Source organism: Sturnira hondurensis, unplaced genomic scaffold (assembly GCF_014824575.4).
Source record: "Sturnira hondurensis isolate 20B ecotype Veracruz unplaced genomic scaffold, ASM1482457v3 Scaffold0022908, whole genome shotgun sequence".
Lineage (NCBI taxonomy): Eukaryota > Metazoa > Chordata > Mammalia > Chiroptera > Phyllostomidae > Sturnira > Sturnira hondurensis.
In genome coordinates this window covers 9,280,000-9,301,016 of record NW_028095539.1, presented here as the reverse complement: position 1 = coordinate 9,301,016, position 21,017 = coordinate 9,280,000, and the positions used below count along the sequence as shown (strand labels likewise).

The window sequence follows — 21,017 nt, the reverse complement described above, 5'->3', positions numbered from 1 at the left end:
ATTTATTGTTCTGATGGGTTTTTTGTTCCTTATGTTCCAAGTCATTGATTGGATTCTCGGCTCCATCCACTCTACTGATGTTTCCCTGTAAATTGTTCTTTATTTCAGTTAGTGTATCCTTCATTTCTGACCGGGTCTTTTCTGTGCTGCTGGGGTCCTCACTGAGTTCCTCGAGCATCCTGATCACCAGTGTGTGGAACTCTGCGTCTGATTGGTTGCTTATCTCTATTTTGTTTAGCTGTTTTTCTGGAGATTTGATCTGTTCTTTCATTGGGGCCATGTTTCTTTGTCCCCTCATTTTGGCAGCCTCCCTGTGTTTGTTTCTATGTTTTAGGCAGAGCTGCTTTGACTCTGGGTCTTGGTAGCGTGACCCAATGCAGTAGGTGTCCTGTGGGGTCCAGTGGCACAGCCTCCCCGTTACCCAAGCTGGGTCCTCAAGGTGCGCCCTTCACCTGGGCTGAGTACACCCTCTTCTTGTAATTGAACCTTGACAGCTGTTGGCAGGTCAATGGGAGAGATTTACCCAGGCCACAGCTGACCACTGACCACCAGCCTCTGCCCTCCGGGGAGGATCAGCTGTGCAGGGGCAGGGTGGGGGTGCTCCAGTGTGGTCTGTAGCAGCACACTGGGTGTGCTGGCCCTGGGGTTTCCCGGGTGGCTCAGGCCGAGGTCAGCCCCCACCTGTGTTCTGCCTGGGGCCCCCTGCCTGAGCTACAGAGCAATCTGAGATGGCTGCTCCTTGTGCTGGGCCTGGGATTCCCAGGGGAAGCCAAGCTGTGAATCTGGGCTGGCTGCTGCCATGCTGGGCCTGGGGCTCGGTGAGGCCAGCTGTGCAGGATTGAGAGGATGTAGGAAGTTCTGCCACTTGAGCAGAGGCCATTCATATGGAAAAGCAGCCTGGGTGGGCCCGTGAGTTGGGTGGGGCCCGTTTCCGGGGATCTCCAAGGCGGGTCCCACGGCGTTAGCCAGGTTGTTGGAGTCTCAGATACTGCACGGGTCTGCCAGCCAGCTCTGTGCGGGGAGGGCCCAGAAGAGGGACAGCAGCCTCTGCTGACCTTGCTGCCAGACACCTCCGCCTCCCCCTGCATGCCACTGGTGCCCCTCAAGCTGCCACCCTGCTGCTGGAGCCCAGAGGGCTGGGTCTGAGTAGGTGCGTCCTTGTGTGGGTTCTGGAAGAGGAACTGCTTGGGGCTCCAGGAGTTCCTTCCACCGACTCAATCCCTGCGGGTTTTTGCAGCCAGAAGTTGTGGGGACTTACCTTCCTGGCACTGGATCCCTGGGCTGGGGGGCCTGGTGTGGGGCTGGGACTCCTCGCTCCCCAAATGTCCCTCCGGAGTGTTTATCCACCACACGTGGATGTGGGGCCAGCCCGTTCTGCCTTGGTGCCCCTCCTACGGGTCCGGGTGGGTGTGGTTTCTCTAATTCTGTGTAGTTGTCAGACTTCTGTTCAGCTCAGCCTCTGATGGTTCTGAGTGACGGTTGCTCTGCATTTCAGTTGTAATTTTGATGGGGTTGAGGGAGGAGGTGAGCCGTGTCTGCCTGCGCCGCCGTCTTGGCTGGACGTCAACATGACGCACCATCTTGGCAGATGTTCACTCTATCTACTACCACTCCTAAGGTGGTGGGTTCCTTTCTTGTTGATTTTCAGGTTTTTCAGAGGTTTTCTTTATTTATTTTTAGAAAGAGGTGAAGGAGAAGGGGGGGAGAAAGAGAGACATCAATGTGTGATCGCCCCTCATGTGGCCCCCACTGGGGACCCAGCCTGCACCCCAGGCCTGCGCCCGGACTGGGAATCGAACTGGCGACCCTGTGGTTCCCAGGCCCGTGCTCGCTGTGCTGAGCCACAGCAGTGGGATTGATTTTCAGTCTTTTAATTATGAAACATCGCCTACGAGCTGTGAGCGGGGAGACTCCCCTGGGAAAACATGAGTCTCTGTTCTCTACCTTCCTCTCCACTGCTGCCCCTTTCGCCCCTCTTAGCGCTTCTGGGGAACCCCTCCCCCACCGTCCCCCATCTCCCGCCCTGGCTGCCCGCGGCGGGGCTTGCCACCCCCACCCGCCCCCGTATCTCCACTTGCCTCCTCCCATGCCCCCACACCCCAGGACGATTCCTCCATCTGTCGTTTGGAGGGAAACTGGAGTGGGAGGGATGGTCAGAGGCCTGCACATCTTCTCGGACACCGTTTTAACCCCAAATCACAGTCCTGAGCGCGACAGCGCCGGCCCCAGGTCAAGAGGGTGCTCTCCGGTGGGCACCCCGCGCGCCGCAGCGCGTCCTCCCCAGACTCACAACGCCGCAGATTAGTTTGCCTGCACGTTTCTAAGGCCTCTCGGCGTCTGTCCACCAGAAAGAGGCGCCAGCCACCCGCGGCCCCGCTGGGGCGGGATGCTGTGGCCGCTCACTGGGGACTCGCTCTGCCCGCGGGGTTAGCAGGTGGCTGGCCAGGGGGCCAGGCGGTGACATAGTGGGAGGACGAGCTGCGCCCGGTGGCCCCAGGGCGGCAGGCGTGCAGGAGCGGACTGGGGGGCGGGGCACAGCCGCGCCCAGCACCGCCCTGCACTCCGCAGCTTTGGCCTGGAGCACGACGGCGAGCCCGGCAGTGGCTGCGCGCCCAGCGGCCACGTGATGGGCGCCCCTGGCGCCCCGCCTGCCCAAGGGGGCCTCGCGTGGTCGGCCTGCAGCCGCCAGCAGCTGCTGCACCTGCTCAGGTAGCCGCATCCTCCACCCTGGGCCCTGCCCCGCCCCTCAGCGCCCCCATCCCGTCCCACTCGGTGCCCCTCACCCCCTTCTCTGCCCTCTCTCGGCGGGCGCACCCACCTCTTTGTCCTGTCCCCGCCCTGGGTCCCACCCCCACCGCCCCACCCCCTTCTCTGGTCCCGCCTCCCCTGCGCTCCTCCCAGGTGGAGAACTCTCATACCCCCAACCCTAGCCCATCCCTGCACCCCGCCCCATCCGGTGCCCACCTGGGCCTGAGCTGGGGCCATGTCACAGCACAGGACAGGCGCGCTGCGTGTTGGACCCTCCGGGGCCGCAGTCCGGACCCACAGGGCGTCCCCTGCAGGCACACCCGGGTCTCTACTACGGGGTGGATGAGCAGTGCCGCATGGCCTTCGGCCCTTCAGCGGTCGCCTGCACCTTCGCCAGGGAGAACCTGGTGAGTGCCTGTCTCCTGCTGGGGCCCAGACTTCCCGCCCGCCAAGTTCCCCCTGCCCACACCCAACAGCCCCTCGGCCCCTGCTCCAGCCCCACTGTCCACTGTGGGCGCCCCGGGGCCGGCTGTCAGTGGTTCCTCAAAATTCGGAATCTTTTAACAAGGCCCCACGTTTTCGTTCTGACTGGGCCCCGCCAGTTACATGGAGCTGGTTCTAGCATGGCCCCCGAGGTGTTCAGCCTACATCAACAGGTACCAAGGGGTTCTGACCCAGAGGGAGCCAGCTGGAGGACTTCCTGGAGGAGGTGTCCCTCCTCCCCAGCTGAACCCTGCAGCAGGAGGTGAAGGGGGACAGGTGCCCCCATGACAGACTTCCTCCCAGGGCCCACTTTCCCCTCTGCTGGCCCCTTCCATCATGCAAAACATCAAGAGCTGTATCTTAGCATTTTTATAAAATGTGTATACTTTTGTGTGTCACTATAAACATAATATTACGAACTAGCACATTTTGCGATGTGAAAGTTTTTTTTTTCCTTCTGACTTGGGAAGAAGTGAAAACATGTTCATGGGCCCCTAAAAGACCTGTGGGCCCCGGGTCCTGGTTAGAGCAGATGCTGGAGCTTGTTCTCTGTGGGGGTGGGGGGGCAGATGGCCCTGTCCCTGTCCCCAACGACCTCACAGGCTGTGCCGGCCACCCGTCCCCCCTCCCAGGACGTGTGCCAGGCCCTGTCCTGCCACACAGACCCCCTGGACCACGGCAGCTGCAGCCGCCTGCTCACCCCTCTCCTGGACTGGACGGCGTGCGGCCCGGAGAAGGTCAGGGTGGGGGAGGCAGTGTGTGTGAGTGTGTGCGGGCGTGTACGGGTATGCTCATGCGGGCTCGGGCAGGGAGCTTGCAGCCTGGCAGCCCTCACTCCCGGGCAGTAGACAGGAGGGCCCCTGAGCCAGGGCAGAGGGCCCTGGAGCTTCCTGTGGTCCCCTGGTCACACGCGTGGTGCCTGCACCTTCTGGTGCGGGGAGCCCTGTGGGTGCAGGTGCCTTGTGGGACACCCAGTGCCCTGACCTCTGTGCTCTGTAGTGGTGCTCCAAGGGCCGCTGCCTCACCCTGGCGGAGCTGCCTCCGGTGGAGGCCGTGCATGGGCACTGGTCTGCCTGGGGCCCCCCCAGTCCTTGCTCCCGCTCCTGTGGAGGAGGTGTGGCCATCAGGAGGCGGCAGTGCAACAACCCCAGGTATGGGTAGGGAGGGGGGAGTGGGGGCGCCACGCTGCCTGGTTGGGCGTCTGTGGGCCACCTCTCACGCCTTGGGTCTCATGGGCATTTGCAGGCCTGCGTTCGGGGGGCTTGCGTGCACCGGCGCCGACCTGCAGGCCGAGATGTGCAACACCCAGGTGGGCCTGCTCCCTGGGCTGGGCAGCCCCTGGGCCTGGGGGGAGCAGAGGGGCCGGCGTGGCTGTCTTTTGTGGTTCACACCAGAAACTTTGAGGGTATGGGGTGCTGCTGACGCTGGCACCAGGACCGTCCTGTGCTCAAGAGTGGGGGCCCTGAGTGTCATCCCCCACCCCAAGGCCATCTGCTACCAGGGCCCCCAAGTTGCTGTGGTGAGAACCATCTGTCTGTCCATCCCCAGCACTGCCACTCAGTGTGCCTGGGTTCTTTCAGTTGCAAATTTGGGGTCAGACTGGCCGTTTTGAGTGTGACCAGTGGCATGGAGCACGTGCCCGGTGCTGAGCGGCCACCACCTCTGTCCAGCCCCGAAGCATTTCCGCTGCCCACAGGGGTGCCCCATGCCCTGCCCTGGGGCCTCGGTCCCGCCAGTCCCCTCTCTGTTTCAGTGGGTCTGCCTGTCCCGGATGTTTCCTGGACGTGGCATCACACAGCGCGGGGCTGTTCGCGCCCAGCTTCTTTCCCGTGCGCCATGTTTCCGAGGCCCCTTGTCGAGTGGGGGTGTCGGGGCTTCGTCCCTGTTCATGGCTGCAGCCACCCCACCATGTGGACGGGCCGAGTGCGTCCCTGCCCTCATCCGCAGTGGTTGCTTGGGTTCCTTCTGCCCTTCAGCTGTTGTGAAGACCATCGGCCTGAGCCGCCTGTGCACGCGGGCTCCTTCGAGTCCCGTGTCCAATTCCCTGGGGTAGACACCTAGACCTGGAATTGCAGGTCACACAGCGATTCTGTGTCTGGCTCCGTGAGGGACCGCCAAACCTCCCCCACCCACCCACCCACTACAGCACAACCCTGGAGCCAGCCCTGGGTGGGGGTCCGATTTCGCCACACACTGGGCGGCTCCTCCTGTCTGTGGTACTGACCTGGGCCCTCACTGATTCCTGTCCATGAACACCTGTCCTTGGTGAGGCCCAAGGCCCCCCTCTGTGCCTGCCCCACCCTCTCTGGCCAGGCCTGCGAGACCACCCAGCTGGAGTTCATGGCTGAGCAGTGTGCCCAGACTGACCGGAACCCTCTGCACCTGTCCCCAGGCAACGCCTCCTTCTACCGCTGGGGCCCTGCCCTGCGGCACAGCCAAGGTGGGGCCTGGGGCTGCGGAGGGGAGCCTGGCGGGGCCCTGCAGGGTCACTGCCATGCCTGCGCCTTGCCACCCCTGCATCTGGGTCCCTTGTCCCTCTGCCTTCCCAGGGGATGCTCTTTGCAGACACATGTGCCGGGCCATTGGCGAGAGCTTCATCGTGAGGCGTGGGGACAGCTTCCTGGATGGGACCCGGTGTGTGCCCAGCGGCCCTCCGGAGGCCGGGACCCTGAGCCTGTGTGTGAGCGGCAGCTGCAGGGTAGGTGCGGCCAGCAGAGGGCGCCTTTCCCGTGCCCGCGGCCCCAGGCCGGTCCCAGCAAAGCCAAGGGCCTCCCCCCTAGGGTGAGGGTGTGAGCGCTGGCCCGTGAAGTTACCACAGGGTGACGCTGGGACACAGGGCTACCTGGGTCAGCGTGGCGAAGAGCCGCGCTCTGACCTGGAGCAAGTCACGGCTTCCTGCGTGGGCGGCAGGGGCTCCCGAAGCGGCCCCGTTTGTCAGGCAATGGAGCGCTCAGGGCAGCGGGCGTCCTGGGCCAGCCCCCCAGTGACACGCGGCCCGGCTCCCCTGCCACTCCCCTTCGCACAGACGTTCGGCTGTGACGGCCGGATGGACTCGCAGCAGGTGCCAGACGTGTGCCAGGTGTGTGGGGGCGACAACAGCACCTGCAGCCCGCAGAGCGGCTCCTTCACCGCGGGAAGGGCCAGAGGTAGGGGCGGCCCCTGACCCCCCGGAGGCCGGGCTGCCGCGGGTACTGGCGCCATCTGCCGGGGCTGGGGCTGGGGGTGGGCGGTCCCCACGCTGGCTCAGCCCCGGCGCCTCCCAGCCGGCCTCAGCCTCCGCCCTCCACCTTGCTGGCCTCCCCACGCGGCTCAGGGGTCGGGGGTGGGCCAGCCGTGGGGCCTGTGGTGCGGCTGTAGAGGCTGCGGGCCTTGGCAGCTGTGATGCAGACGCCGGGCTGCCTGCCACGGCCGGCCGGCCTCGCCGCGCCTGCCCCGGGAGTCCCATCAGGAGCCATGTTGGACCTGGAAAATCTCTGACCTGGATCTTTGTAAAAGAGGTCGGGTCAGGTGCAAAGTCAGTGCTCGGAGGGCCAGTGCAGGACTTGAGTTCCGCCTCCCTCTGGCAGGCCCCAGGCGGCGCCCAGAACCCTGGCCCGGCCCCGCCCCCTCGCCGGGGCCCCGCCCCCACACGGGCCCTCCAGCCTGGCCTTGCTTGCCCCCTGTGCCGGGGGGCTCCCTACTGCCTGAGGCAGCCCCATCGCATTGTAGCTTTCAGTGTTGAAGCCCTTTTTGTACCCCTGGAATCTGCTCCCCGGAGGGTGACATAGGTGACGGAGACCAACCACCCTCCTCTGCTCCCCTCAGAGTACGTCACGTTCCTGACGCTGCCCCCCAACCTGACCAGCGTGTATGTCGCCAACCACAGGCCCCTCTTCACGCACCTGGGTGAGCTGGCCCGGGCACCCCCCCTCACCAGGTTGGCCCCACCTCCGAGGCCGAGGGCAGGGTCCCTGCGACGCCCTCACAGCTGACACCAACTTCAAGTTCGGGGTTCCCTGGACCACCGTCGCACTGGATGGATACTAGAAGGGCTTGCAGAACTGAGGGACGTCTTGCTGCTGGTTAGGGCCGCTGACAGGAAGGAAACAATAAAACCAGCCAGGGGAGAGACGCCGGGCAGGGGCCGGGAAGGGTCTGCGTGGCACCGAAGCCTGACACCGTGCACAGAGTGTGGCCAGCCCAGGGAGCTCAGCCAGGCAGTGTCTGGTTTCTGGTGGGGCCTGATTGGCTGCTCACGTGGATAATCTCAGTCTCGGGGTGACCGATGCCCAAAGCCCACCAGGTCACATGTTCGGTCTTCCGGGTGGGACCAGACCCCTCCTTGAACAGAGGCGCCCCTCGAGGCTGCGGAGCACACCGGCCGGCCCGGTCAGCACCGCTGAGGGGCTCTGTCTCCAGCGGGTGCCCGCCTTTGAGTCTGTGGTGGGGCCGCCCACCCATGGAGACCGTGTGAGCGTGCTTGGCGGGGGCCAGGCCCGTGGTGTCCCCCCGGCCCTGGGAGGAGGCAGTGTCGCTGCCGTGAGGGGCCTTCTCCGGTCAGGCGCTGGATGCGTCTTGGAGGGTGGGCCGCAGACCGCCCGACCTGGACACCAGGACAGCCTGCTCCCAGGGGTGGGTACCAGCGAGGACATGGCGGTGTGGCTGCGGAGGTTACCTCCCATTGGCCCATTCCTTCAACTGGCACCTCCTCTGGAAAGGGTGGGTACCCCCCCCATGCTGACAGCCTCGCCGCGCCCCCCCACAGCGGTGAGGGTCCGTGGGCGCTACATCGTGGCCGGGAACGCCAGCATCTCTCCCAGCACCACATCCCCCTCCCCGCTGGAGGACAGCCCCGTGGAGTACAAGGTGACCCTCACGGAGGACCGGCTGCCGCACCTGGAGGAGATCCGCATCCGGGGGCCCACCCGGGACCACGTGGAGATCCAGGTGACCAGGAGGGCGAGGTCAGCCTGTGCACTCGCTCTCGGGCCAGGGTGTGGGCCTGCACCTACCAGGCACTTTAGGGCTATCTGTCCCCACCCCACCTGGAGCTGCCGGAGGCTGGGACGGTGTCGTTCTCTGTGCTGTCCCCAGAACCTGGTGTATGGTCACCTCAGCAGTGGCTCCCTGAGCAGAAGAACTAGGCCTGGAGGAGCGAAAGGTCCTGAGCGGGGGGTGGGCGCGGGCAGCAACCCCAGGCGGCCGCCGGACCCGCCCCAAGCCCGTGTCCATCTCTGCAGGTTTACCGGCGCTACGGCGAGCAGTACGGCGACCTCAGCCACCCGGACATCTCCTTCACCTACTTCCGGCCCAAGGTGCAGCCGGCCTGGGCGTGGACCGCCATGCGGGGGTCCTGCTCTGTGAGCTGTGGGGCAGGTGAGGCCCGGGGCAGGGCTTGCCCGAAGCCTGGTGCGCCCCCTGAGTGGAGGCGGCCTAGCCTCCCTCTCCCTTCCCAGGGCTGCGCTGGGTGACCTACAGCTGCCAGGACCAGGCCGGGGACCAGTGGGTGGAGGCTGCCCGGTGCGGAGGGAGCCAGCGGCCAGCGGCCTGGCCAGAGCCCTGCAGCCCCGGGCCCTGCCCTCCCAGGTGAGTGCTGTGTGCATCAACTCCATCAGTGTCCCTGTCCTGCAGGCAAGGACACCGAGACACAGTGGACACAGGTGGCAGTGACCCACACCTGATGCGCATTGTCTGCAGGTGCACACGCCTCCTGTGAACTCAGGGGTCACTGTAGTGGAGGAGACCCCATGCTGGAAGGAAAAACTGGGGGGTCATGATGGAAAGCGCCTGGCTGCCACTGCCCTGGGCAGGTGTGCTTGGCAGGAGCAGAGGGTGCAGGATGAGGCTGCCCTACTGGGTGTGGGGCTGGGGCAGCCGCCCGCCTGCCCTTTTATACAGGTCTTAGACCTGGCTGCAGCTAGGGGACACCTGGAGAGCTGAGGGCTGGGCTGGCTGTCCTCAGGTAGTGTGTCCAGGTACCTGGAGGGACTCGGGGCCCAGCCCAGACCAGGGAAGTGAGTCAGCGGGTCAGATCTGCCTGCCTCCCACCTGTTCCCTGAGCCAGCCTGGGGACCTGGTTGGGGCCGACATTCCGTCCCTGCCTCCCTCAGCTGGGCAGCGGGAGACTCCGGCCGTGCAGCGTGCTGGCCCAGAAGCCTGCGGTGGTGGAAACCCGCAACCCCCAGTCCTGGGCCCTGGGGTGGGCACAGAGTGCAGTGCGGGCTGGACTGTCCCTACCAGGACTCGTCCCTGCACTGAGCCCCGCCCCTGCGAGGGGCCCCTTTTCCAAGGTCTCTAGTCAGGTGCCACCATCCTGATGGCAGGCAGTGTTGGCCCAGAGTAAAGAGGCTCCAGAACTGCCTGTCATCCCGGAGACCCTGGACGGGCCATTTCTGTCTCTGAGCTTCCGAGTCCCTGCTCAGGGAGAGGCTGCGAGGACCGAGCGAAGCCGTGGATTAACGCAGCAGACGTCATTCATCATTACTGTCATCACTGCCGTGGGGCCTCTCGGCCCCTCAGTGTCCAAGCTGACAGTGGCTTATTGTTCTGGTTTGCTGCTGTTTGGGTGGGTGACTGGGGCAAGTCCCCTCCCTCTCGGGGTCCCAGTTTTGGTACCTGTCCACTGGGTAGGGGGTTGGCCTTGGTCACTGGTGGCCCCCACGTGGCTCTGGGCTCCTCTCCCCTCTCCTGTCCCCGCCGAGTGCTGGCCCTGCCCAGAAGCCGCCCGACACAGCAGCCCAGGCGACCTGTGGCTCTCAGGGTGGGCACACATGTAGAACGACTTCTGGGCCCTCCAGGGCGGTCGGTTGGCCTCTGGCACCTGCTTCTGGCGCCTGCTGGGTGTCAGGGTAGCCGCCCGATGACGGAGCCCCAGGGAGTGGCCGGGGGCTTGCTTCTTTGTGAAGCCCTCTCCGGGGTCTGGGATGCGGGCAGCAGGCTCTCCCCACTCCTGTGGCCAGGCCGCACCGAGAGCCTAATGGCAGAGGCAGGGCCTGAGGGCTGTCCTGGGCCTGCAGGGGGGCAGTGTCCGGCCTGTGCTCGCCTGCCTGTGAAGCAGACCCGGCGGTACAGAATGCAACGTGTACGCAGGGGGCAGGGGGCCTGGAGGTGGCAGTGACTGCTGGGCCCTGCTCCCCGAACGAGAAGTCGTCTGCTCCTGAGCCCTGTGCCGGGATATCATGTCCACTGCACAGGGGCCACGTGAGTGTCCTGGGCAAGGGGGTGGCTGGGGCGCTTGAGTTCTCGACTGGTCCAGAGAATGGGGAGCCCTGGATCCCGGCCAGAGAAGAGGATCCTTCTGCAGGGCTGCTGTCTGCCAGGCCCCTTGTCCAAGGACAAATTTAGGAACAGAGCGTAGGGCCCTGGGGAAGCCTGTCCTGCTGGCAGGCTGGGCTTCGAGACCCCCACCCTGTTAAATGTTGCCTGGCCCCAGCCACACAGCAAAACGCTGCCCGGCTCATGCCTGGTGCCCAGGGGCTCCGGGCCAGGTGCTGGTGATTTCAGACAGTGGTTCTGCCCGCCCTGTCCCCTGGAGGCGGCTGGGGACTGCTGGCCCGGTGAGCGGGCCAGTCCAGCCCCTGAGCTCCTGCTCACAGCCCCGCCCCCAGGGGCCACTCAGTGCTTCTGCAGAGGCAGCGGGGTGCGTGTGGGGAGGGCCCCCGGTGGTGGGGGGCGGCGGAGCAAGTCTCCCTGGAGAGGATCTGCCAGCAGAGGAGGGTCCTGGGGTGCTGGCGACCACTTGTCTCTCCTGAAGAGATCGGGGAGGGTGGATGTGGTGGGGCCTGGAGGCAGGTGCCCCTAGACCCACGACGTGTTGTCCTCTGCAGCGGGACCCCCGGCCTCCGGGAGAGGGGGCCGCGTTCCCACCAGGCAGCGCCAGGCCGGAGGCTCAGGCCACACACACGTGGACGCCGCTGGCGGGGCCGTGCTCCGTATCCTGCGGGAGAGGTGAGGCCCGGACACCAGCCCCCGTCTGCCCCTCTCACCTGCCTGTGTCGGTGGCTTCCGGAAATGCAGAATACATGGGGGTGTGACACAGCGTCCAAGGGGGTAGGGGCCAAGTTCAGGCGGCCAGGTAGGGCGTTGGGTGACTGGCCCAAAGGTGGGGGGAGATCAGGAAGCTGGGCGATGCTGGCACCCGGAGCGCATCTCTTCAGGTCCAGAAAGGCTGCAAGAGACGGGCCCCAAACTGGGCTCTGGTCTAGGGGCCAGGCCAGAGGGACACAGTGACCTGAAGGTGGGCCACCCTCTTCCGAGCCGCTTGCCGGGAAAAGCTCGGCATGTTCGGCATCAGGACCGGGATTTCTTTGGGGGAAACTCCTAGTGCCGTGTTTCTGAGAAACGCCATCAGAGGCGTTCCTGTAGCGACTCTTTTCTCTAATTGTGTCTTGTTTTTCCTACCACAGTTGCACTGATGTTTCCCCCACTTTTCCCCCTCCACCCAGCACCCCAACTCCTGCACCCCATCATCCCTGCACCCTTGTTCATGTCCGTGGGTCACACATGCAAGTTCTTCGGCTTCTCCATTTCCTGCGCTGTACTTGACATCCCCGGGCTGTTCTGTGACTACCTACTTGTGCTTCTTAGTCCCCCACCTCCTCACCCATCCCCCACACCCCCTCCCATCTACCAACTATCAGAACGCTCTCCAGATCCATGATTCTGTCTGTTAGTCTTGTTTGCTTAGTTTGTTTTTAGATTCAATTGTTGATACATTTGTATTTATTACCACTTTGTTGTTCATAGTTTTGATCTTCTTCTTAAATAATTCCCTTTAACATTTCATGTAATACTGGTTGGTGAGGATGAACTCCTTTACTTCTTTCTTGTCTGGGGAGCTCTTTCTCTGCCCTTCGATGCTGAACAACAGCTCTGCTGGGTAGAGCAACCTTGGCTGTGGGTCCCTGCTTCTCATGACCTTGAATGTTTCTCGCCAGTCCCTTCTAGTCTGCAAAGTTTCTATTGAGAAAGCAGCTGACAGTCTTATGGGAATTCTGAAAGTAACTAACTGCTTTTCTTTTGCTGCTTTTAAGGTTCTCTCTTTATCTTTACTCTCTGGCATTTTAACTATGATGTGTCCTGGAGTGACCTCTTTGCATCCATCTTGTTTGGGACTCTGCTTCCCGGACTTACATGTCTATTTCCTTCACCAAATTATGGAAGTTTTCTTTCACTATTTTTTCACATAGATTTCCTTTTTTCCCCTCTTTCTTCCTTCTCCTTCTGGCACCCCTATGAGGAGAATGTTGGAATGATTGAAGTTGTCCCAGAGGCTGCTGACACTCTCCTCATTTATTGTTCTGATGGGTTGTTTTTTGTTCCTTATATTCCAAATCACTGATTGGATTCTCGGCTCCATCCACTCTACTGATGTTTCCCTGTAAATTGTTCTTTATTTCAGTTAGTGTATCCTTCATTTCTGACCGGGTCTTTTCTGTGCTGCTGGGGTCCTCACTGAGTTCCTCGAGTTACCTGATCACCAGTGTGTGGAACTCTGAGTCTGACAGGTTGCTTATCTCTATTTTGTTTAGCTGTTTTTCTGGAGATTTGATCTGTTCTTTCATTGGGGCCATGTTTCTTTGTCCCCTCATTTTGGCAGCCTCCCTGTGTTTGTTTCTATGTTTTAGGCAGAGCTGCTTTGACTCTGGGTCTTGGTAGCGTGACCCAATGCAGTAGGTGTCCTGTGGGGTCCAGTGGCACAGCCTCCCCGTTACCCAAGCTGGGTCCTCAAGGTGCGCCCTTCACCTGGGCTGAGTACACCCTCTTCTTGTAATTGAACCTTGACAGCTGTTGGCAGGTCAATGGGAGAGATTTACCCAGGCCACAGCTGACCACTGACCACCAGCCTCTGCCCTCCGGGGAGGATCAGCTGTGCAGGGGCAGGGTGGGGGTGCTCCAGTGTGGTCTGTAGCAGCACACTGGGTGTGCTGGCCCTGGGGTTTCCCGGGTGGCTCAGGCCGAGGTCAGCCCCCACCTGTGTTCTGCCTGGGGCCCCCTGCCTGAGCTACAGAGCAATCTGAGATGGCTGCTCCTTGTGCTGGGCCTGGGATTCCCAGGGGAAGCCAAGCTGTGAATCTGGGCTGGCTGCTGCCATGCTGGGCCTGGGGCTCGGTGAGGCCAGCTGTGCAGGATTGAGAGGATGTAGGAAGTTCTGCCACTTGAGCAGAGGCCATTCATATGGAAAAGCAGCCTGGGTGGGCCCGTGAGTTGGGTGGGGCCCGTTTCCGGGGATCTCCAAGGCGGGTCACACGGCGTTAGCCAGGTTGTTGGAGTCTCAGATACTGCACGGGTCTGCCAGCCAGCTCTGTGCGGGGAGGGCCCAGAAGAGGGACAGCAGCCTCTGCTGACCTTGCTGCCAGACACCTCCGCCTCCCCCTGCATGCCACTGGTGCCCCTCAAGCTGCCACCCTGCTGCTGGAGCCCAGAGGGCTGGGTCTGAGTAGGTGCGTCCTTGTGTGGGTTCTGGAAGAGGAACTGCTTGGGGCTCCAGGAGTTCCTTCCACTGACTCAATCCCTGCTGGGTTTTGCAGCCAGAAGTTGTGAGGACTTACCTTCCTGGCACTGGATCCCTGGGCTGGGGGGCCTGGTGTGCGGCTGGGAAACCTCACCCCTGAGATCCCTCTGGAATTTTTACCCACTACGTGTGGGTGTGGGACCAGCGCGTTCTGCATCTGCGCCCCTCCTACCAGTCTGGATGGACGTGGTTTCCCTAACTCCATGGTTGTCAGACTTCTATTTAACTTGGTTTCTGACCATTCTGAGTGATGCTTGGTCTGTATTTTAGTTGTAATTTTTTTTAACATTTCATTGATTTTTATTTTTAGACAGAGGGGAAGGGAAGGAGAAAGAGGGAGGGAAACATCCGTGTGTGGTTGCCTCTAGTGTGCCCCGTACAGGGCACCTGACCGCCACCCAGGCATGTCCCTGACTGGGAGTGAAACAGGTGACCCTTTGGTCCTTGGCTGGCGCTCAGTCCACAGAGCCACACCAGCCAGGGCTATTTTAGTTGTAGTTTTGATGTGGCTTTGCTAAGAGGTGAGCCGTGTCTGCCGATGCCGCCATCCTGCCTGGACGCCTCACATTCTTTTATCGCCTCCCACTGGACAATAGCCACTTGTTCAGCACCTGCGGTGTGTCTCCCAGTCCCTTCCTTTCTCCCCTTTAAACCTCTGGCTACACGTCCCTGCTGGGGAGGCACGAGTGCGTGCACACCCCTGAGGCTCAGAGAGGGTTAGTTGTCTGTCCGAGGTCACCCAGCTGGGGAGTGGCAGGGGCAGGACGCACACTGTCTGCCAGAGCTCCTCAGAGAGCCTGTGCTGCCGCCTGACTCTCCTCTCGGGGCGCGGGGTCCCCGCTTTCTCCCCACAGGCCGGATGGAGCTGCGTTTTGTGTGCATGGACTCGGCCCTCGGGACATCTGTCCCAGAGGAGCTGTGTGGCCCAGCAAGCAAGCCAGGGAGCCGGCAGGAGGTCTGCCAGGCTGCCCTGTGCCCGGCTCGGTGAGTGGGGAAGCCGACTGTGCAGGTGGCAGCAGCCTGGGTTCCCCGGGCCGGAAGGCATCTTACCCTGGGGTGTGGCCTCTGGTGGAGCGCTTGGCCTTCCGCCCAAGACCTGAGTCTTGGCGCCGTGCCCAGTGACCTGCAGTGGGGGGTGGGTGCCGCTGGCTATGTGCTGTGTGAGGCTGGGCCACAGGCACCCGTCCCCCTGCCTCACTCCCAGCGCTGGCCAGTTCCCCTGGCCCGGCCCCTCTGGGACTGTGGCCCTGAGCCCTGCCCCAACAGGTGGGCACCTTCCGAAGGAGACAGGCAGTCAGGCGGTCCTGGAGGGCTTCACAGATGCCGGGTACAGGATGCTGGGGGTGCACGTGGTTGGGGGACTCATTCTGTCATCACCTGTTCTTCACTGAGCACCTCCTAATGCTGGGCCGTCTGAGGCTGGGGGTCACAGCAGTGAACCGGTCAGACAGGCACCCGGCCCCTGGGGCAGACGCTGGGGCAGGGGGAGATGGACGACAGGAAACGCAGGTGGGAGGCACTCACCTCGGGTGATGGGGGGTGTTTGGTGCAGCGTGGTGAAGGGCTCTCCACCAGAAATGGACGTCTCAGCGGGACCCGGGGTGCCCCGCCCTCCCCCACTGCCCTTTGGGCACGTCTGCCATTGCCCTCATCTTCCCCATCTGTGCAGTGGGCTCTTCTGCACGCTCTCAGTCCCTGCAAAGCCTCCCGGTGGCCATCTAAGGCTGGTCCCCCAAGAGCGAGCCCTTCTGGGCCCTTCCTGGTGTGCGGGAATGGGGGAGCCCTGGCTTCTCCGGGCCCTGCCCTGACTCCGGTCTGCCCAGGTGGCGGTACACGCTGGCGGCCTGCAGTGTGAGCTGTGGCGGGGGGCTGGTGCGGAGGGTCCTGTACTGTGCCCGGGCCCACGGGGAGGGCAAGGACGAGGAGATCCTGCCAGACACCCAGTGTCAGGGGCTACCTCCGCCAGAGCAGCAGGAGGCCTGCCACCCGGAGCCCTGCCCACCCAGGTCAGCGGCCCTCGAACGTCCGGGCAGTGGCCTGAGCTCGCGGTGTGTGTAGACGCCAGGCCAGGTGCCCCGGGGACTGAAGGACAGCTGATGGCTCAGGAGACTGTTCTGGGGACACGGGACCGCCTGGCAGGCTGTGCTGGGTGTGGGCGTGGGGGGCGTTGAGGGGAGGCACCAGTAGGCGGGGCCTGTGGGCCGGCCCAGCTGGGCCCTAGCATGGACCATACAAAGGACGCAGGACAGGACAGCGCCAAGCCCGTGGGGCGCAGGGACCAGGGTGGGGCCCCGCAGGGAGAGTGACGCTCGCCACCTCTGTCACAGTTCTTCCGGGTTCTCCTTCTGGTGCTTCTGTGTTTTCGACGATGGGATGCTTTTCCGTCTGGTCCACGAACGTCCGGGAAAGGCGCAAACACACCTGCGTGCAGTGCCCCAGGTCTAACAGGTGTCACCACAGGGCCCTGTGCCCCTGCCCCGTCTCTTGTTTTTAAAGAAGTGCGTCTTACAGACAAGACCGAATTTGAGTGTTAACCCCTGAACTCGCTTCGGTTTGTTTGGGGCACGTTACAAAGTCGGGAGCAAACATCGTCATTTTTCCAAAGTGCCGACCGGCAGCGTTCGTCGGCTCTTCCCTGGTGGCTCTTCCGTCGGCCCCTCGGTTCTGTGTACGTGGGGCCTGTGCAGGGCCTTTCTGGCACATTCTGTTGGCTCCCCCTCCCTGACTTCCGTCCCAGGCCAAGTTGTCCCAAACAGGCGGCACTAGAACCCACTTGCCCCGCCCCCAGCGTCTGTGGTTTCACCGCTCATGTGGATGTCCCCTGGCCCGGTGCCCTATTTCTTACCCTGTTGCGTTTGGGGGCGATCTGGGGCTTGTGGGAATGTCACACGTGTGAAGTCTGCCCGCCCCTTGGAGGCCACTGTGGCCACTCCGGCCCCACCTGCCCCCCTCGATGTCCTGGAATGTTCCGGGGATGCCCAATGCAGCGATGTCCCTTTCCGGGGCTCAGCTCCACCCACCCAGCAGGTGGCAGAGCCCCCCCCTCTCTGGCACGTGCACCCCGCCCACACCTCGGGGTTCTGCTTAGTCGCTCTCAGAGGTCTTGGCAGCTGCCTTGTAGTCCTTTCCATTCATTGTCTCCCTCCCTTCGGTGGCAGTGGTCTTCCGAGGAAGGGGCAGTTCTGCGTCCCTGGGGTGTGGGGCACTGTCTGCAGACATTTCAATTGGTTGTCGTGAGTGGGGCGAGGGATGCCACCAGCATCGAGTGGGTGGAGGTCGGGCAGCTGCCACACCCCCCGAGCTGCACACACAGCCCCCACGGCGCAGAGCCATCAGCCCCAAACGCGTGTGGGGCCGAGGGGGAGAAGCGCACAGGGTCCAAAGGGCTCTGGTCTGGCCCACTGTGTCTCCCCTGGAGAGGCAGCAGCGCAGGGCCGCGAAGGCGGCCTGGGGGCACGGTGAGGACCCTGGCTGCGTGCGTTGGGTCCCTGCTCTGGCGGTGTCGGCTGCGCCCATTTGCGGAGGGGTCACAGAGGGAGACGGGCGGGACTGGCTGAGGTGGAGATGTTTTCCCTTTCGCTGGCCGCTGCCCCCACCCCTGTGACTGGGACCAGCCAGTGGCCCTACGGTGGTTGTCATATGGGCTGCGTGATGACAGAGATGGGGGCGGGGAGGGAAGTGTGCTTCCTGCAGCACCTTCCCGGGCCAGAGCCCCAAACGGGAGAGCTTAGGGCCCTGGGCCTGTCCCATAGGCCATCGGAGGAGCCCTGGGGACAGTGCCACCCTGTGGGAGGCCAGCCTCTCTCTGGGGTCTTCTTTTCCTGCAGGTGGAAAGTCACATCCCTCGGCCCCTGCTCAGCCAGCTGTGGCCTTGGCACCGCCACTCGCTCCGTGGCCTGCATGCGGCTGGACCAGGGCCACGACGTGGAGGTGGACGGAGCGGCCTGTGGGGCTCTGGTACGGCCGCAGGCCAGCGTCCCCTGTGTCGTTGCTGACTGCGAGTACCAGTGGCACATCAGCACCTGGACACAGGTGAGCGCTGCTGCCGGGGTTGAGGGTCCTCACTCACCGGGCCCCTGGGAGCTTTGAGCCATTGTGACCCCCTGAAAGGAGACGGAGAGCCGAGTTAGTTGGGGAAGGGACAGTCAGGCCACCTACAGGCAGAAAGCAGTGAGACCTAGAGATGTGGAGGTAGCTGGGCCTTAACGGGTGTGGAGGTCTGGACACGTGGGAAGGTGGAAGGCGCACAACTCGGTTCCAGTCAGACGAGCAGGTGCCGTCTCCGGCTGGTGCCTTGTGAGGCACCAGGAAGACGGCGGTAAACAGGGCCGGGTCCCCCTCAGAGGCTCACTCGCGGGGTAGGGAAGAGGCGAAGCCCATAGTCACCCCGCCTTGGTCAGAAGGCTGGGGGAGGTGAGGGCTTGGACGAGGGTGGTGCAAGGCAGGGCTCAGTGGCGATGGGCCGCAGTGATTCACGGACAGGGGAGAAGGCCGTGCCACCGGCTCCCTGCTCGGAGGTTGGGAGAGGCAGAGGCTCAAGGGTGGCGGGCAGGGACCTGACCTTGAATGCCTGCTCCCCCTTCCTGCCTGACTCACGCAAGGCAGCCTCTCCAAGCCTCAGTCTCCTCATCTCTGGAGTGGGGGTGGGTGCCCGCCTCCAGTGCTGTGCAAAGATTGTATCGGGTCATGCCTGGCCCGTGGTCGCCTGTCCTTGTCACGCTCAGTAGGGGACAGCCCAACCATTCTGTCTTTCCTGGCAGTGCTCCGTCTCCTGTGGGGATGGCACCCAGCACCGACGGGTCACCTGCCTGGGACCTGGAGCTCAGGGCCCCATGCCAGCTGACTTCTGCCGGCACGTGCCCACACCGGCGACGGTGCGGAGCTGCTGGGCCGGGCCCTGTGCAGAGCAGGGGCCATCCAGCCTGGCACCCCGTGAGGAAGCCATTGCTCTGGGACAGAGCACAGCTGGACCTGCTGCTGCCTCCCCAGAGGGGCCACAGCCCTGGGCCCGCCTCCTCGCCCCAGCTCCCCGGACCCAGGGCCTCCTGCTGGGGCCCCAGGAAAGCCCCGTGGAGTCCAGTAGGTTCCTTCCTTCCTGTCCAGGTGGCTGGCCGGCTGCAGGAGGGGCACCTGCGCCTGGGACACCTGGGACGGGTTCCTTGTGGGGCTGCAAGGGGGCCTGTCCTGTGGCCATAGCGTGTGGGTCACTGGGATGGGAGCAGCTGGGCTGCAGGGACGGGGTCAGCAGGCGGGGCTCACAGCTGGCCCCTGTCCTCACTGGCCAAGGCCAAGCTCTCTTGTTATCACCAGGGAAGGTAACCAGGGGTTTCAGAGTGAGACCCCAGCCTGTGACCCAAAGCCAGGCACCCCTTTACACACAGCCTCCCTTGCTGGGGCCCCCAGAAATGGCTCTGTACCCTGGGTGGTGACATCCTCCTACCTATGCGGTCCCCACCCCTGACCTGAGCAGGCTTCCAGCTCAGGCCCTTCCCCAGTGTGGGAAGCCCTCGCTCGGCCCTGGATCCCCCTCACTGGCGGCTCTGCTGCCTGCCCCCCGCTCCCTGTCCAGGTCCCTGTGGCCGGCAGCTCCTTGATCCCACGGGAACCATTGACCTGCGAGGCCCTGGGCAGGCAGACTGTGCGGTGGCCATCGGGCGGCCCCTGGGAGAGGTGGTGACCCTGCAAGTCCTCGAGAGCTCCCTCAACTGCAGCGCTGGTACGGCTGGGGCCATGTGAGCCCCTGCCTGTCAGTGGGAGGGTGGCGACCCAAAGCCTGCTGGTCGACCCCAGTGACACGGTGCTGCCGACTGTATTGGGGGAGCCTTACCCTCGCCACACCCCAACTTCCTAGGGGACATGTTGCTGCTTTGGGGCCGGCTCATGTGGAGGAGGACCTGCAGGAAGCTGTCTGGTGGGACTTTCAGTTTTAAGGCCAACACCCTGGTGGTGAGGCAGCGCCGAGTGCGGCCGGGAGGCGGAGTGCTGCTCCGCTATGCCAGCCGGCCGGCCCCGAGAGCCTTCCACAGAGGTATGCTGGGTGCTGGGTTCCCCACCACCTGAGGCTGGTGGGGGCCGGGGGGGGGACCGCCGCTGCTGCCAATGGGTGTGGGCTAGGCAGACAGGGAGCGGTACCTCCCTGGACACCCCCCACCCCCGCCCCGCGGGGGCCAGCATCAGTCTGCACCAGCTGTCAGCACAGGGTCTCAGGATGTGTGCCGCACCCTGCCTTCTGGGACCCTTTGGCAAGATGGGCAAGATGGGCAGAGGGGGCCTCCAGCCACATCCTCGCCCATCCCTCAGGCCACCATGGCCCCACACCCAGGGGCTCATGTCCTTTGAGATCCTTTTATATCCTTCTGTGAGACGCTGTCCCCCAGCCCTGTTCCTGTGCACAGTCGTCTTTTTTGTTTTTAAAGATTTTATTTATTTATTTGTAGAGAGAGGGAAAGGGAAGCAGAAACATCAATCGGTTGTCTCTTGCACACCCCCTACTGGGGACCTGGCCTACCACCCAGGCATCTGCCCCAGCTGGGAATCGAACCAGCAGCCTTTGGTTCACAGGCCGGCACTCAATCCACTGGGCCACACCAGCCAGGGCCACCGGCCTCTTGTCTCATCCTCCATGCAGAGCAGGGCGTGTGCATGCTTGCACATGTGTGCACACGCACACCTCGTGCAGAGAACAGCACCCCAGAGAACAGCTCGCCCTCTCCCAACAGCCCAAGCTGGCTGACGATGGCCTCCCCAGCCAGTTCCAGAGGTTCTTGGGTCCCCGCTCCAGGCCCCACGTGAGAAGTGGGACACTAGGGGGCTTCTCCCTCCGTGGAGTTTGATGCTGCACAGGCGCCGCATGGTCTGGGGCCAACTGCCCGCCATGGCGTGGCTCCTCGCCACCCAGCCACCCAGCGCAGGCGCCTGCCTCAGGGGCAGCCCAGGAGGTGCAGGCGGGAGGGGCTCCCGTGGGTCGGAGTGCATCCTTGTGCCAGGCGCAGGGTTAAGTTCTTTTGAGTCTGTGACTTGGCTGAGTCCTCCTACAAACTGCCCTACCCGGTGTCTGTGACCTTCACCTCAAAGAGGAAGGGGCTGAAGCTCAGAGGGTGCAAAGCTTTTGCCCAGGGCCCCATGGCGGGAGGTGGCAGAGGTGAGAGGCAGTGGAGGCTTCTGCTTGGCCGTCCTGACCTGGACCGCAGAGCTGTACTGGCCCGCTCACTGCCCCCCCGCCCCCCGGCTGTGAGCTGCCCCAGCCTCTGGCGGGAGTTAGTGGTCTTTTGGGAGCCCCGGTATCCACACCCAG

General features: G+C 63.4%; 1 protein-coding gene across 3 annotated transcripts in view; it reads left to right on the top strand.

The window, feature by feature from the left end:
• Positions 1-21,017, top strand: part of ADAMTS13 (ADAM metallopeptidase with thrombospondin type 1 motif 13) — a 28,622-nt gene that overhangs the window by 6,313 nt on the left and 1,292 nt on the right. For 2 of the 3 annotated variants that reach the window (XM_037036833.1, XM_037036834.1), the window contains exons 7-26: positions 2,569-2,709; positions 2,993-3,155; positions 3,864-3,968; positions 4,231-4,382; positions 4,477-4,540; positions 5,545-5,671; positions 5,781-5,929; positions 6,257-6,377; positions 7,036-7,116; positions 7,976-8,157; positions 8,451-8,586; positions 8,667-8,796; positions 10,227-10,410; positions 11,037-11,157; positions 14,578-14,707; positions 15,547-15,729; positions 17,551-17,755; positions 18,484-18,802; positions 19,293-19,439; positions 19,575-19,751. In XM_037036833.1, the coding sequence (XP_036892728.1) occupies positions 2,569-2,709; positions 2,993-3,155; positions 3,864-3,968; positions 4,231-4,382; positions 4,477-4,540; positions 5,545-5,671; positions 5,781-5,929; positions 6,257-6,377; positions 7,036-7,116; positions 7,976-8,157; positions 8,451-8,586; positions 8,667-8,796; positions 10,227-10,410; positions 11,037-11,157; positions 14,578-14,707; positions 15,547-15,729; positions 17,551-17,755; positions 18,484-18,802; positions 19,293-19,439; positions 19,575-19,751 (3,017 nt within the window). Of the gene's footprint in view, positions 1-2,568; positions 2,710-2,992; positions 3,156-3,863; positions 3,969-4,230; positions 4,383-4,476; positions 4,541-5,544; positions 5,672-5,780; positions 5,930-6,256; positions 6,378-7,035; positions 7,117-7,975; positions 8,158-8,450; positions 8,587-8,666; positions 8,797-10,226; positions 10,411-11,036; positions 11,158-14,577; positions 14,708-15,546; positions 15,730-17,550; positions 17,756-18,483; positions 18,803-19,292; positions 19,482-19,513; positions 19,752-21,017 lie in introns of those variants that run through there. The other variant, XM_037036835.1, reaches the window with a different exon arrangement.